The sequence below is a fragment of the Hypomesus nipponensis genome, chromosome 8 (genome assembly GCF_054491055.1).
Source record: "Hypomesus nipponensis isolate SF chromosome 8, ASM5449105v1, whole genome shotgun sequence".
NCBI classification, from domain to species: Eukaryota; Metazoa; Chordata; class Actinopteri; order Osmeriformes; family Osmeridae; genus Hypomesus; species Hypomesus nipponensis.
In genome coordinates, this window is record NC_140368.1 from 5,458,134 (window position 1) to 5,474,497 (window position 16,364).

At 50.3% G+C, this 16,364-nt stretch overlaps 1 protein-coding gene across 11 annotated transcripts in view; it reads left to right on the forward strand.

Annotated features, from left to right (window-relative positions):
• The first annotated feature begins 1,010 nt into the window (after positions 1–1,010).
• The window catches only part of LOC146274870 (histone-lysine N-methyltransferase 2C-like), a 36,237-nt gene continuing 20,883 nt past the window's right edge, over positions 1,011–16,364 (forward strand). For 5 of the 11 annotated variants that reach the window (XM_084703435.1, XM_084703434.1, XM_084703436.1 and 2 more), the window contains exons 1-18: positions 5,658–5,774; positions 7,195–7,299; positions 7,571–7,675; positions 7,779–7,960; positions 8,509–8,673; positions 8,948–9,057; positions 9,373–9,438; positions 9,546–9,758; positions 10,580–10,705; positions 11,598–11,711; positions 11,813–11,943; positions 12,545–12,746; positions 13,237–13,341; positions 14,154–14,201; positions 15,502–15,642; positions 15,753–15,785; positions 15,894–16,034; positions 16,152–16,290. In XM_084703435.1, coding sequence (XP_084559561.1) covers positions 5,760–5,774; positions 7,195–7,299; positions 7,571–7,675; positions 7,779–7,960; positions 8,509–8,673; positions 8,948–9,057; positions 9,373–9,438; positions 9,546–9,758; positions 10,580–10,705; positions 11,598–11,711; positions 11,813–11,943; positions 12,545–12,746; positions 13,237–13,341; positions 14,154–14,201; positions 15,502–15,642; positions 15,753–15,785; positions 15,894–16,034; positions 16,152–16,290 — 2,141 coding nt within the window. In that variant the 5' untranslated portion in view covers positions 5,658–5,759. Of the gene's footprint in view, positions 1,096–4,593; positions 4,725–5,657; positions 5,775–7,194; positions 7,300–7,570; positions 7,676–7,778; positions 7,961–8,508; positions 8,674–8,947; positions 9,058–9,372; positions 9,439–9,545; positions 9,759–10,579; positions 10,706–11,597; positions 11,712–11,812; positions 11,944–12,544; positions 12,747–13,236; positions 13,342–14,153; positions 14,202–15,501; positions 15,643–15,752; positions 15,786–15,893; positions 16,035–16,151; positions 16,291–16,364 lie in introns of those variants that run through there. The other 6 variants (XM_084703433.1, XM_084703443.1, XM_084703437.1 and 3 more) reach the window with 4 other exon arrangements.

Here is a 16,364-nt window from a genome sequence, read left to right on the forward strand (position 1 = left end):
TCAGCCGATGCATCACTCCCCTCCCCCCGGAGAACAACCACATCTCCCCATCTTGTATCTTCCTCCCCCCTTACTAGTTCTTCCTCCAGGGCAGTCTCTCCAGCAGCTCTCTCCCCTGTCTTCCCCAATGCCTCCCCTGTCTGCTCCCAGAGCACTGATTATCCAGTGGAGGAACACCAAGACAAGGAAACGACCATTAAGGAGCCAGAACCTGTAAAGGGGGCGGTACCAACGCCGGTAGAGGCACTGCTCAATGATACGGAGGAGGAGAAGAGCCAATCAGAGGCCTCCAAACCTGCCTTTGTCATTCTCACCAAAGAAAATATATCCCATGAAACTTTCCAGGACAAAGTACAGGAGGAGGAGGAGCCTATGGAAATAGCAGTGGAACCCACTCCTTTAGAACCTGATGTACCAGAGGAGAACATTGAGGAGAACCTTTTAAAACCCATGGTGGATATTTCAGAGGAGGAGAGTAAGGAGGGCAAATCCGAGGAAGAGGAGAAATATGAGGAACAGAGTTTGGAGGAAAATGAGAAACAGGAGGAGCTGGTGGAGAGTCAGCAGGAGGAGGAAGAGGAGGAAGAGGAGGAGACAGAGATATTGGATATATTTGAACAGGGGGACGTGCCTCCCAGTGTTTTATCTGAGGCAGAGGATATACTAGGAGCCACAGGCTTCAGCCCTATTGCTGACCTGGATAGCACTGTTGACATGGAGATGGACAACACCCCTGCCAGCCATCGTAGCCTATCAGAACCCAGCTCTCCTCGAGGGCGGGGCCGAGCCTCGCAGCCTCACCGCAGTTGGTCGCCTGATCTGTCCCTCAGACTGACTCAGTCTCCCTTCTCCACAGAGGCTTCTCCCAGAGAGGCCACCCCCTCTCCCACCAGAGAAGCCTCTTCACCCACGAGGGAAGCTATCCATTCTCGGGCTCTGACTCAAATCCAGTCCCAGGCTCAGCCTCAGGCTCAGTCTGGATACAACTCCAGTGGGCTTCCCACCACCATTATCCCCCTCACCCCCAAGATTGGCATGGGAAAACCTGCCATCTCCAAGAGGAGGTTTTCCCCAGGACGACCCAGAGTCAAACAGGTAGGAGTGCTGAGTCTTGTCTTGTTTTCTGCCCCTTCACAAGAGACGTTCCAGCAAAGATGACAATGTTCGTCTTGTAGGTGTGAACCTGCCCTGTATGATGTTCTTCTATAATTGTCTTCTTTTGGTGATGCGATGAGGCGGTTCTGCCTTTGTGTAGTACCCTTCCCTTCTTTTATCCCCTCTACACTTCTTTTAGCTGTCCTCTTGTACCCAGCTCCACCTCCCCATGGTCCTGACAGGACTCTGTTCTACATATTATACATTATCTTCCTCTTGCTGTTCCTCTTCTGTTTCCTATGCTGCTTCCTGTTTGTCCCCCCTCTGGTGGTGCTATGACCCAATAACCAGCACAGCCAGGGTAGCGTAGGGTAGTGTAGAGTAACAAGATTCTCACTGTTCTCTTTCTTTCTCTTTCTCTCTGTGTCTCTCTCCTTTTTCTCTCTGTTGAGGCTTTGATGTTAAGTCGAAGGAGAAGGACAGGACGGGGGGGGGGGGGAAGGTGTGAGGAGGGGGAGGTTTAAAGGATGTGTTTTAATTCAGAATGAAGCTCATTGAGGCGCGAAGCACGGCACAAACCACATTTTCACTGAGCCGAGCTGCAGAGTAGGAGGAGGAGGAGAGGAAGAGAGGAGAGGAAGAGAGGAGCAGAAGAGAGGAGAGGAGGAGAGGAGGAGAGGAAAGGAGGAGAGGAAGAGAGGAGAGGAAGAGAGGAGAGGAGAGGAAGAGAGGAGAGGAGAGGAGAGGAGAGGAGGAGAGGAGAGGAGAGGAGAGGAAGAGGAGAGGAGAGGAGAGGAGAGGAGGAGAGGAGAGGAAGAGGAAGAGAGGAGAGGAAGAGAGGAGAGGAAGAGAGGAGAGGAAGAGAGGAGAGGAAGAGAGGAGAGGAAGAGAGGAGAGGAAGAGAGGAGAGGAAGAGAGGAGAGGAGAGGAAGAGAGGAGAGGAGAGGAAGAGAGGGAGAGGAAGAGAGGGAGAGGAAGAGAGGGAGAGGAAGAGAGGGAGAGGAGAGAAAAGGAGGAGGAAAGGAGAGGAAGAGAGGTGAGGAGGAGGAGAGGAGAGGAAGAGAGGTGAGGAGGAGGAGAGGAAGAGGAGAGAAGTGAAAGATGCAGGAATCTGAATTTAGAAAGAAGGAGCTCGGTCTTCTTTTAAAAGAGAAAGACAGGGAAAGGAAAAAAAACAATTGTATGTTGTCTGAACCCGTAGGATATGATTGGAACGGTGAATTGTAAACCAAATCATCCCTTGTTCTCATAGTTTGAGTCTTTCCCAGGATATAAAATACAGTTGTGGTTGGGATTGGGACTTCTGCTGGAGCTAAGGTATATTTCTGGGGGTGATTTTTCAGCCGCCTTCGGACTCTGATGTAGCTTGAACCAAAGAGTCTCCTTGTTGAGGCCTGGAGGTCTCTACTGCTGCTACAGAAGGTTCCAGCTGGTGGAATTATTCATACAGACTCAATATACCGGATAGTGGCATTTCAAAGCTCAAAGTTGCTCCTCCACAGATTCTTTAGTTTCTCTCTTCCGTCGCTTTCTCCTCCTCTCCCCTGAGACAAGTCCGTCTCCAGTATATATAATAATCCACAGGGTGGGTTTCCCGCGTGTGTGATCCTCCAGCATGGACCCCCCCACACACTTGGCAGTGATAAGAGGATGAAGGGGCTTACTAGCCTCACAGATGGTTGATATGTTTGCTAGATGACAAGGAAGTGGTGCGGCAAGTATACATGTCATCTGGCCCACACCTCCAGCTATAGCGAACCTCTCTTGCCTCTTATCCCCCCTTTGTCATGGACTAGGCCTGTTGAAGTTGCCTGCTCATCTCCAGTTAGAAATGGATTGCCTCTTGCGATGAAGAAGATAGAATGGTCCCTCTACCTCGGAGAACTGCTTAGCTAAGACACACACTAGAAGTACTGCTGACAGGCTTGAAAAGTGGGAATGGAAAGAGGAACTGAGATTTGAAAAAGAGGGGAGCCACCCACCCACCCACCAAGGGTCCATATTCCATTCCGTCTTTCTATCCATTATTTTTCTCTTTCTTTTCTTTGTGTCACCCATTCAGCCACCCGTGTTGACTAAGTTGCCTTGTGTCATGTATTCAGAGCATGTTGGATGCTTGGATTGCGTAATCACATTCAGATTCACAGTGAATGAACACACCCACATTTAACTCATGTTATTAACCCATGTTGCGAATGCATTGGAATGTGTGTCTGTGTCCCAGCTATGTTTTTTTTTTTTGTGTTATTTTTGTTTACTTTTTATATCTGACTGTTTGACGCTATCTTGTGTTTCAGTGAATGCTGTTTGGTTTCATTGAGAAGTGTTAGATGTACAAACAGGGATTTGGGACAGCAAGCAAACAAGAAGGGAGAGAGAGAGAGAACAGAGGGAGAGAGAGAGAACACACAAGGAGAGAGGGATGAAGGGAGGGTGGTAAGGAGAGGCAAAGCAACGCGATGCAAACCCACGGCAGTTAGTTAGATAGTTTATATATTATTTACGTCTCTGAAATGATTTCGCTTTGTAAAACAAAAAATGGCAAGAAGGAGGGGAAAAAAGCACCCCAGTTGCTATGGTGTTTGCGGTATTGAGACCAATTATATTGGCTGTGGTCTCCGCGGTGATTAGAATGTTTAACAAGCTAAACGCTCACCGGGACGATTTTAATATTGAATTCCCACGGCGACCGTTGCCGTGTTTATGTCGCGGCGTGGAGCGCGGCGTCGGCAGTGGCGGCGTGATCACGCTGACACAACCCCACTCTGTTTTGTAAACACGCCGATATACCACCGTGGCCACTGGCTGCCATGGTAACCGGCGTGTGTCTGACAGCAGGGGTTGTGCCTTTTGTCGAGAACTGTTAAGAGGGAATCAGATGGCAAAGCTGTTTGATTAGTCGCCGTCATGAACGCCGATAGCGTGTTGTTGACGTGTTTGGTAGCTCAGTCATTGGAAGCGTCATCCTGCCTCACACGTACTGTGTGATCTTTGAACTTCTGTCCAGAATTAGGTGAAAGTGAAGTCAAAGTGAGGAGGAGATTCCCCTAAACAGTACTGTCTATTCCGTGAAGGTTCTCTCTTTCCCCCTCCCTCTCTTTTTTCGAAGTCTAGTCTGTCCCAACCCCTGTGTAGGCTCCTTGTGATGTGATTTACGTGTTTTGTTTTTGCCTGATTCTTTTGTTCTGAATAACATTTCTTTTTTGCCTGATTGATTTCTGCCTGAGATTTTTTCTCTGTTTGTGACTGTTGCATTTATATTACTGCATTTTGTTCCCCCTCCTCCTCACCATCTCCCTCACCCCTTCAACCACCCCCTCTCTTCCCTCACCCTGTTCCTTCCACACCCTTTCATCCCATCCTCCCCCACCCCCTCTCATCCCTCCACTCACCCTCTCTCACCTCTGCACCCAACACTACCCCCGACCTCCCTAACCCCCCTCTACCCCTCCTCTCTCTACCCATACCTCCCCCTCCTCTGACCTCCCCCCTCGTCAGGGAGCATGGTGGAGTCCTCGCAGGGTGGGCAGCCCCCCCAGCAACAGGAGGAGTCTGGGCAAGGGGGGTGGGACAGGGACAGCCCTAGAACCCGGCCCCCCCAGGACACTGCTGCATGGAGCATGAGAGTGGTAAACACAGAGAGACCCCCCCCCCCCCCCCCCACCAACAATACCTCTTACATTCAAACTGCAAATCAGTCTGCCCCGATAGTTGGATGGATAAATATATTGATAGATAAGCTAGTTGGATGGATGGAGGGGAGATGATGGCTGAAGGATGTGGGACAGCTGTTTTGGGTGGGAGGGAGAAAAGGGAGACATGGAGTGAATGTGAAATGGGGGAGGGATTTGGGTGGAGGACAGGAGAGGAATAAGAGAGCTGGGTAGAGGAATGAAGGAGGAGGATTGAAGAGGTACAGTAATGAGGAGTGACTGGAGTGGGAGGGTGAAAGAGAGAGAGAGAGAGAGAGAGGGGTGACCTACAAGAACACTTATTTTTTTCTTGCCCATTCCCACCACATGTATGTATTCAGCAAGCCCCACATTATTTAAAATGATGTCCAGAGTCTGTATGTTAATTTATGGGAGCTATGTGAATGTTTTAAAATGGGGAAGTAGGGGATGTGTGTGTGTGTGTGTGCGCGTGACAGAGAAAGAAAGATACATTGTGTGTGTTGTATCGGAGGTATGCAGGCTCCTCTGTGTGTGTGGGTGGGTGAGCGTTTCAGCATGGGAATTTGTTTGTGTGTGTCTATGGGTTGCTCTAGGCTCTACTCTGTGATGACGAGATACTGAGTAAGATGGAGATGCAGGCATTAATGACATGTTCAATCTCGGTCTCTCTCCCCCATCTCTCTCCCTCTTTCTCTCTCTCCCTCTTTCATTTCATCATATGTCTCTCTCTCTCTGTCTCTCTTTCTCTCTGTCTCTCTCTCGCTCTCTCTGTCTCTCTCTCCTCCTTTCAATCCATCATCTCTCTCTCTCTCTGTATCTCTCTCCGTGTCTCTCTCTCTGTCTCTCTCTCCGTGTCTCTCTCTCTGTCTCTCTCTCTCTTCCCCTCAGGGGCGAGGCTCAGGGTTCCCAGGTAGGCGGAGACCCAGAGGAGCCAACCTATCAGGGCGAGGAGGGCGTGGGCGATCCAGGCTGAAGGCTGACCCCAACCTCATGGTGACCCCCGGGGTACGACACTTCTCTCTCTCCCTGTTCCCTCATCCCTTCATCCCCAGGACCTCAGCTGTCTAGTTGGGTCTAGACGTGTTGGTGGCCTGCAGTTGTCATCAAATTGTTATCAAATTACTTTTTATATCCCTGAAGACTTTTTTGTGGAGTCCACTCGATTTAGTCAAATAACCCCACTTCTCTTTAGTCTCTTCCTCCCTGCCTCTCTCTCCCTCCTCCCATTCCTCACTCGCTCTCTCCCTCTCTCTGCATGTATGAATAATAGAGTTGGTAAATGTGCTTAGCTGGGCCCTGAGCTATGGGCGCCCACGTTAACAAGAAACCACTCAGGCCCAGAAATGCTGCTGGCGTGATGGTTGTGTGTGTGGTTCAGTGTTTGCTTGTGTGTGTGTGAGAGAAGAGACAGAGGCAGACAGAGGCAGACAGAGGCAGACAGAGGCAGACAGAGGCAGGCAGGCAGACGGAGGCAGGCAGGCAGACGGAGGCAGGCAGGCAGACGGAGGCAGGCAGGCAGACGGAGGCAGGCAGGCAGACGGAGGCAGGCAGGCAGACGGAGGCAGGCAGGCAGACGGAGGCAGGCAGGCAGACGGAGGCAGGCAGGCAGACGGAGGCAGGCAGGCAGGCAGACGGAGGCAGGCAGACGGAGGCAGGCAGGCAGGCAGGCAGGCAGGCAGGCAGGCAGTCAGGCAGGCAGACAGACGGAGGCAGACAGACGGAGGCAGACAGACGGAGGCAGACAGACGGAGGCAGACAGACGGAGGCAGACAGACGGAGGCAGACAGACGGAGGCAGACAGACGGAGGCAGACAGACAGAGGCAGACAGACGGGCAGACAGAGAAGCAGACAGAGAGGCAGACAGACGGACAGAGGCAGACAGACGGACAGAGGCAGACAGACGGACAGAGGCAGACAGACGGACAGAGGCAGACAGACGGACAGAGGCAGACAGACGGACAGAGGCAGACAGACGGACAGAGGCAGACAGACGGACAGAGGCAGACAGACGGACAGACAGAGGCAGACAGACGGACAGACAGAGGCAGACAGACAGACAGACAGAGACAGACAGACAGACAGACAGACAGACAGACAGACAGACAGACAGACAGACAGACAGTGTTTATGTATGTATTGTGGACTGGTATAAAGGTTACATAAACAGACTAGCCTTCAGAGACACTTGAGTGGTGTGGGTATTCCTCTGTGTGCCAAATAATAGTGCAGCAACGAACACAAAACCAGCAGGTACAGTCTAATAGTAATCCAATAGCTTGTATAGGACTTAACTAAGACTGTAATTGGATAGTTTCTCAACAATATACTCACTCACTCACTCACTCACTCTCTCCCTCTCTCTCACACACACACACACACACACAGACACAGGATGGTTGTGTTGATGAGATGTTTCCTCCCCAGGCCCTGATGGTTGAGCAGCCTTACATGGTGAAGGAGGAAGAGGAGAACAGCATGCACAACACTGTGGTTATGTTCTCCACCTCCGACCACTTCACTCTCAGACAGGTGAGCTTGCTCTGTGTGTGTGTGTGTGTGAAAACATGGCTGTGTAAGGAAGCACGTTTCTCTTTCCAGACGACCTGGCACACTGTGTTGGTAAACTTACTCCACCATCCTACACACCCGGAGCGAGGTCATGAAGATTCCTGATTTGTTTGACTTACCTTGTTATTCACCCCCTCCCTCACCCCCTTCCTCACCCATCCCTCACCCCTTCATCCTGTCCCCACCCCTCACCCCTTCATCCTGTCCCACCCCTCACCCCTCCCCTCCCCAGGACATGTGTGTGGTGTGTGGGAGCTTCGGAAAGGGAGCAGAGGGCCGACTGCTGGCATGCGCCCAGTGTGGCCAGTGTTACCATCCCTTCTGTGTCAACATCAAGGTGAGGAGTTGGCTTGTTCGATTGCTTGGAAGTGAATTAATGAATAAATCAGTGCGATTGATTGAACGACTGACTGCCTCATGGATTCATCCCGTGTGTGTAGATCACCCGTGTGGTCCTGAGTAAAGGCTGGCGTTGCTTGGAGTGTACGGTGTGCGAGGCGTGCGGCGAGGCCAGCGACCCCGGACGGCTGCTGTTGTGTGACGACTGTGACATCAGCTACCACACCTACTGTCTGGACCCTCCCCTGCACACCGTCCCCAAGGGAAGCTGGAAGTGCAAGTGGTGGGTACACCTGTCAATCACACTGACATCTAATACGGTTAAAAAAAAAATATATATATTACGGTTGTCTCCACATTCTCTTCCCTCTCTCTCTCTCTTCATGTCTCTTTTCCCTCTCTTTCATGGTCCCACGCTTTCTCTCTCTCGATGTGTGTCTGTGTATATCACTCTCATTTTCTCCTTGTCTCTTTCTGCTTCCTTCTATCTTTCTTTGTCTTGCTGTCTTAACCTCCCCCTCCCCCCCTCTCTGTGTATCAAGGTTTCCAGCTGTCAGACGGGGCAGAGGGTTTGCGGGGGAGGGGGGTGGGGGTGTATTCCCTCAGGTCAGGTGTGATGTTACCATGGCTCGTCCTACTGTCAAACATTCTTAGAAGCTGTTGCTGTGATGACTGGTGCCTGTTGCCTACCTCTGACTGCCAATGGGAGTCCTGTATGTATGTAAGGAGCAGTTGTTTTTCATGTGCAAGTATTGATTTGCATCCCTCTCTCGCTCTCTCTCGCTCTCGCTCTCTCTCTCTCTCGCTCTCTCCCATCACCCCCTGTACCAGGTGTGTGTCCTGTACCCAGTGTGGTGCCACCTCCCCAGGCCGTGGGTGTGAGTGGCAGAACAACTACACCCGCTGTGGCCCCTGTGCCAGCCTGGAGTCGTGCCCGCTGTGTGCCAGGAGCTACCGTGACGACCAACTCATCCTGCAGTGTCGCCAGTGTGACAGGTGGGCATCCTCCTTCTGTTTCTCTGGATCCACCTTTCTCTGTCTGTCTCTCTCACTCTTTCTCTCTCTACCTTTCTCTGCCTCCATGTCTCTTTCTCTCTGACTCCCTCTCTTCTGTCTTTACCTCTCTTTCTGTCTCTCTCTGTTTTTATTTCTCTCTCTCTTTCTGTCTCTCTCATTCTCTTGCTCCCTCTCTCGCTCTCTCTCTATCTCTCTCTCTATCTCTCTCTCTATCTCTCTCTGTGTAGTGTGTTCATGTCTGGTTCTATCTCAGGTGGGTGCATGCCAGCTGCCAGGGTCTGAACTCGGACGAGGACGTGGAGAATGCTGCTGACGATGGCTTTGACTGCTCTCTTTGTACCACACATAGCCTGCCCTCGCATGGTGAGACACACACACACACACACACAGCCTGTCCTCACATGGGGAGCGACACACACATAATCTGCCCCCGCGCAATGAGACATACACATGCAAATATACACACACACACATGCAAATATACAAACGCACAAATGTGGATACTGTGCACGCACGCAGCTCCTCTACGTCTAGTGTGGTCTGTCCTAGTGAACAGACCAGGCTGAGAGGAAGGGCCCTAACCCTAGAGGATGTATCCTAACTACCCTGCATCCTTCCACTTCTTCTTCCTGCCTATCCCTCTTCCTATCCCTTCTATCTGTCCTGTCCTAATATCAGCAATGTTAATGGACAACATGGAAGCTCCAATCATGGCCCAGATAGTATCCAGAATTCGAGAGCCGGGTAAGTGACAGCAGACCAGTCAGACTGTGTGCGCAGACCCCCAGTAGAGTCCAGTAGGACCCCGTAGACTCCAGTAGTGCTGACTGCTCCTCTCTGCCCTGGTCCAGAGCACCAGAAGACCTACACCCAGGACGGCGTGTGTCTGACCGAGTCGGGCCTGTGTCAGCTCCAGAGCCTGGTAGTGCCTTCCTCACGGCGTCGCAGGTCCAAGCCCAAACTGAAGCTGAAGATCATCAACCAGAACATCGTGTCTGTTCTCCAGACCCCCCCGGACCCCCATTGTGAGCTGTCCCGCGACGGAGACCTGGACGACAGCAAGGGTGAGAGCGGGAGTCTCCACGCCCCACCACTCCCAACTCAAACTCTAACCCAGCTCACGGGAAAGAGATATTTCTGTCTGAATGTCCTGCTCACAGAGGAGAACTGGATGTTCCAGAGACCGATGGGGGAGGGGGAGAGTGGGGGGGTGAGGGTTAGAGGAGGAGAGGAGCAAAGTGAGGCAGACTGAAGAGGAATTTTTCCAATCAGGAGATTTGAAATGCATGAAAATGCAAAGTAGAAAAAAACCCTCTTCTGCTGGAGTTCCCTGTTTCTGAGTGGAACCGATTACTTAGAGAGGGGTGAGAAAGGAGGAGAGGGACATGGAAAGAGAAAAAGAGATGGAGAGAGGAGAAATGGGGGACAAGATAAGAGGAAGTAAGTGAGCAAGGGAGGGAGAGAGAAGAGAGCAAGGAAATTAATTTGAAGAGAAGAAAAGGGGGGAAAGTGGGGAATGAAGGGAGAGAGAGGGGGAGAGAGAGGGAGAGAAAGGGAGGAAAGGAGAGTGGTTCTAACTGAGTTAATGCCCAGACCATCCATTAGAACAGAGGGCAGTGTGGCCAGACAGGAGTTAACGATGCCTAGTTTAACCCCTTACCTGCTGCTCTGCTCTGCTCACACAAAGACAGTTAACCCTCTACTTACTGCTCTGAACACACAATATGAACCATTTACCTCCCTAAACAAACAAGATTGGGCACGTGTTCCAAAACTACATGACTTGAGGGTTTTGAGCCAAGGTTTCCACCTGTGAGCCACATATTTGCCTGTGTTATCTTGCTGAGCTAAAGATGAATCCCCTCTTACATGTATGTGTGTGTAGCAGACATGATGGACTGTGACGTAAAATCGGACTCCAGCCCTGAACGTGCTCAAGCCGACGAGGACGCCAAGGGGTCAGAGGTCACGAACGGCAACAAGAAGAGGAAGAGAAAGCCGTATAGACCCGGTGTGTTACCATGTCAACCTGAACAGTACTATACCAGGGGGAATGGATGGATGAAATAATTAATGAAAAACAGGAAATAAGAGTGGTGACAGAGAAGGAGGAAGAGACTGAAGTAGAGCTGAGGCTGGAAAGGAGGAAGTTGGGGGAAGGAGAGTGGAGGAAGAGATGGGATGGGGGAGGAGAGGAAGCTGTCTTGTTAGTCGTGGATGCTCCAGTGGAGTGTGTAATGGTCTGGCTGCATAGTCCTCCAGACTTCTTAAGTAGCATCCCAGAGTGCACTGCTTCTTGCCAACACAGCCCCAACTCTGAATCTTCCAGAAGCAGATCATCCGAGTGCCTCCACTTAAAAAAAACACAACAGAGACAGAAATTCATCCCCCCTCCCCCTCCATAGAAACAGTCACATAACGAGAAGCAAGCCTCCAAACGGTCTCTCTCACACATGACTTTGCAGATGTTTGATGAGGAAGTATGTACATATCTCTTGGGTTCTGTGCTGTAACAGAACACTCTACTCAGCAGAACACTTCTCATCAGCTCCTCGTTCTCTCTCCTTCTCTCTGTCTTACTCTCACTCTCCCCCCCCCCCTCCCAAGGCTGTCTTCTCCCACGCCCAGTACCTCCTCACAGCCCAGAAATAGGCTCACCTGACATGCATCATCTCTTGTCCCTCTCTCTTCTCCTAACTTACACACGCACGCACACACACACACACACACACACACAGGTCCAGGTTTGTTAGTTGTTAATGAAGATGAATACGAAGGCGTTGCTGTCAAACCTTTTAGAATTAGAGGCTGCCTACATTAATCACCCAATGGGGTTTGTATTTGTGTGTATGTGTGGGTGCAAGTGTTCCCGTGTTTTAGACTAACTGTGTCCTCTTTACCAGGTATTGGTGGCTTCATGGTGCGACAGAGGAGCAAAGCTGGACAAGGCAAAACCAAACGATCCCTCTCCAGGAAGGATTCCACAGGCTCTCCAACAGAGCAGGGCAAGGAAGAAGGTAGGCGCTCCATTACTTCAGTCTGCCCCTCAGTTTACACCATTTCTAAAGGTTGTTCTAGAAGGAGGAACTCCCCTCTAAACCGTGTGTGTGTGTTCCAGTCTGGAACGATGGCGAGGGTGGCCCGGGAGAGGAACAAGCCCCTGTGCCTGTGGAGGGTCTGGAGAAGGTCAGGAAGAGATACCGTAAACAGAAGACCAAGCTGGAGGAGGCCTTCCCCTCCTACCTGCAGGTGAGGAGAGCAGCCAGAGATGCGGGCCAGGGCTGCAGGCCAGGGTGGACAGTAGCATGGTGTACTCAGTATACTCATAATGTTGTTCAATGTCCTGGTAAGCGCAGGACAAGGTACTGTGCACTGTGGTTAAAACTGTGGCGCGGGTGCGTTTGCACTGTCCGCAGTTGTGTGTCAGTATGTGTTTGTGTCTCATCGTGCGAGGTGTGTGTGTGTGTGTGTGTGTGTGTGTGTGTGTGTGTGTGTGTGTGTGTGTGTGTGTGTGTGTGTGTGTGTGTGTGAAACCTTCATCGGAAACGCTGATGCCCTCTTGGTGCCAAGAGATCCTTCCACCAGACCAGCATGCTCAGGGGTGTGAGCAGCCATGCATCAAACACTCCAGCTGTCACCCCCCTTACCCCCCCACCCCCTTCTGCCTGCCAGAGGAGCCAGTGTCATCATTAATAGATAGACCTCGTCTCTTAATGTCTCACATCCTGTAAAGAGCCTTCACCCTGGCGCTCCCAGACAGACTCACAGTGCTCGGGGTCTTACTGAGATCGCCCGCACCCTGCCATGTGTTTGATGTCTGTTCATGGTTTTGCGTGTGTCCTCGCTACAGGACGCCTTCTTTGGGAAGGACCTGATGGATAAGAGCAAGCAGGGAAGGAGGTCGGGATTCGAACCCATGGGTCTGAGCGAGGAGCCGTCTGGGCTGCGGGTGGAGACCAAACACCCCGCCGCTCGCTTCCTGGACCCCTCGTCCGACCCCCTGCTAAGCTCCTCCTCTGCCACGCCCATCTCTAGGACGGGAGGAGTGCTGCGTAAGTACACATCCCTGACTCCTTCTGTCGTCTCTACATCACTTTCTCCACCTCTCTCTCTTTCTCTCTCTCTTCGTGTCTGTCTTTGTCTCTGGATCTCAGCCCACTACTATTTTACACACTCACTCACACACACACACACACACGCTCACACACATGCACACAGCTAATAGTAGAGCAACCTAGGAGCAAAAAAAAAAACCCTCCTCTCCCTTCTGTTACCTTTGGTGAATGAGATGTATCACTGTCTTGGAAGCGTTCAGGTGTGTGGTGTCAGCCTGTAGAGGCCTCTACCAGTCAGTCTGTTTGTGCCATTCCTTCACATCCTCATTCATGTCTAGGTAGACAAGTGTATCATACATGCATCCAGTGTGTATGATATGTATGTGCATCATACATGTTTGTTTTGTGTGGGTGTGTGTGTGTGTGAGTGTGTGTATCACATGTGTGTGTGTGTGTATCACTCATGTGTATGGTGTACCATCTCCAGCCCATGATGAGGATCCCTTAGTGGACCTCTCAGAGGTCCTGACCACCGACGCTGACCTGCTGGGGATGCTGTCTGAGGAGCTGGTGAAGCCAGGGAGAGACTCAGGTAGAACACCCCGGACAATGTTCACCACCGCTGGGATGACTCACCTGGCCTGCCCCACCCTTCCCTTCTGTATCCTCCAGGAGTCTCAACTTGCCCTTGTGTCTGGGTCTCCTGGCCTGCCTCCCCTTCTCTGCACCCCCCGTCCTCCTCCTTTGCTGGGCTAACTCTCCTGGTCTCTACCCTTTTCTCCTTTAACCTGGCTCCTCACTTTTCGTTCACTCTCTTCATAGCTAGTCCCACGTTTTCCCTAACTCTGTTACCCTGGGAGAAACCACCCAGCAACTCGCATCAGACCTGAGTCAACTGGTGATGGGCATCTTGATTGAGCTCGCTCAGCACAATGGAATCATTTAAGTCGTGTTCCGAATCCTCCCCTACAGTGCGTCTCCCCCTCTTCCTACCCCCCTCACCCCTCTTCCTACCCCCCTACCACCCTTCTCCAGCTAGAGCCAGATAAAACCCAATATCTGAAATTATTTGATGTACTATTTGACCCGGGTCTGATACATACACAGCAAAATACACATGCACTCACACACTCCCCAGCTCATTCACAGCCTTTGGCATCTTGTGTGTCTCTGTTACGTGTGATTGTATGGTTCATGTAGTTCTGTCTTACCCTGTCTGACTCACTGTGTCTTCCTGCGGCTCTGTCACAACCTCAGCCTTTTGCTGTTTTATTTAGATTATAGATTAGTATTGTATTTTCCCCCAGGCTGGTGCTGTGGTTTTGGGTTCCTGTAACTCCAGGATCACAATTCTGTGGTTTTGTAGCTCTCGGATTATAATACTGTGGTTCTGGGTCTCTTTAGGTCTTGATTTAGGCCCTTTCCAGGTGGACAGTTCTCCCTCTCCCTTTGGTAAGATCCGTCTCAAGGCCCCTCTCCTACTCAAGGGCCAGTAGTGGGAGTAGGCTTGACCCCTGAGCTTTCCTGTGCCTTCTGGTGTTTCTTGATTCGTTCTAACATCTAACACCTTCTTTCACCGCTTACTACTGTTACTGTTGATGTGTTTTCTGAAGTGGAAAGGGATAGTTCACTCACATTTCTGAAAGAAGCTAGTTTGTTTCCTTGCCTGGAAAATATTTCTGTGTACAAGGGAGGAAGTGTTTTGGGGGATGAAATATTGGTGAAATATTCCTTTAATCTTTCTCTTCTTTCACGGTCGAGCACTGGTTGTCTAACTACCTGCTCTAACCCTAACCAGCCAATCACACTACTGCTTTAACCCTAACCAGCCAATCACACTACTGCATGACAAACTGTGTGGTGTTGGGTGTATTGTGTCTTTGGAGAGGCTGGGTGTTGTTTAATCTTTCAAATGGTTTCAATTGTGTTTCTTTCATGACTGCTGTTCATCTATTCATTATTAGTTCATTATGGGATACTGCTTAATATTGCTTTATTTGTACTTTTACAAGTAGTTTGTTAGTTTACTATTAGTAGGCCAGTATCTCCAAGATCAGGAAGTTTCTGTGCTTGGGTAAGCAGCTGCTGTGTTCATCACCTTGAGCCTGGATGTCTTGAGTGTGGATGGCAGTTGATTATCAAGATAAATCATCGTAATACCCATATACCTGTAATTATTTTGGGTAATTGATTAAGCCTTCATCTGTTCTGATCCTGGTAACTGATGAAAGTGACTTATTTAAAATAGAAGGACCAATTTTTTTTTCATCGTTTTTTTTAAGCTGTTCTCCACACTTGGTTGAGCAGGCAACACAAATTAGCTTTTTGTTATTCTTAGAAAAATGGTGTTTGGAAGAAACAGTGTGGCGCTTACCATGACTTGACAGATCATCTCTCTCTCTCTCTCTCTCTCTCTCTCTCTCTCTCTCTCTCTCTCTCTCTCTCTCTCTCTCTCTCTCTCTCTCTCTCTCTCTCTCTCTCTCTCTCTCTCTCTCTCTCTCTCTCTCTCTCTCTCTCTCTCTCTCTCTCTCTCTCTCTCTCTCTCTCTCTCTCTCTCTCTCTCTCTCTCTCTCTCTCTCTCTCTCTCTCTCTCTCTCTCTCTCTCTCTCTCTCTCTCTCTCTCTCTCTCTCTCTCTCTCTCTCTCTCCCTTCTCTACCCCTCCTCTCGATACCTCTTGGGAAGGACGAGGAAGTAATGTGATGCATTTGTGGACTTTCTTTGTTTAAATATACTTTGTGTGTTATTTTTTAGCTGGTCTGGACATTGGCCCCATCACAGATGACCCCTCTCTGACCTCTCCGCCCTCAGCAGGGGGGCGGAGCTCTAGACCAGTGCAGGATGAGCCTCTGGATGCCATCTTGAGTCCTGAACTGGACAAGATTGTGACTGATGGTGAGACAACACTGCCTCATTCTGATGACCAGTACAGTTTCCTTTGATTTTATAGAATACAATTGTTTTACAAATCACAAATTATTAAATGTTCATGTTTTTTTTTTCAGGTGCAATTCTCAGTAAGCTCTACAAGATACCCGGTTAGTTTCTCTACTCGTACAATTTAAGATTAGGCCAAATCTGTCATGGGTGTGTTTTTACGTTTATGCAGGCAGAGGTCTAACCAAATGAACTCTCGCCCCCTACAGAGCTGGAGGGGAAGGACGTGGAGGATCTCTTCACTGCTGTATTGAGTCCCAGTACCAGCCAGACTCTGCAGCCCCCTCACCCCCACTCAGGCCACCCTCCTGGGCCCAGCAGACCTGGAGGCATGACCCTACAACAGCCAGGTAAACACTCCTTGTGAAGGAACAGTCTTCATAATCCAGAAAAGTTTATGTGAGTAGGCTAAATTATATTTTGTATATGTACATATACTGACACCGTGGTTGCTATGGCTTACCTAGGCAACGGTGGAATGTTTCCACGAATGCCCACGATGAACGGGATGATTGGGCCCAACCCCCTCTTTCCTCCAAATCCCAGGATGCCCGGCGGTGGCAACTTCTCCCCACTCCATAGAATGCCCTTCCCTGAGAACATGAGGTAAAGCAAGATGTACCACTGCCTGTGTTTTCTATTATATGTTGCTTTCATGTTGTCATGTTGTCGATTATTTG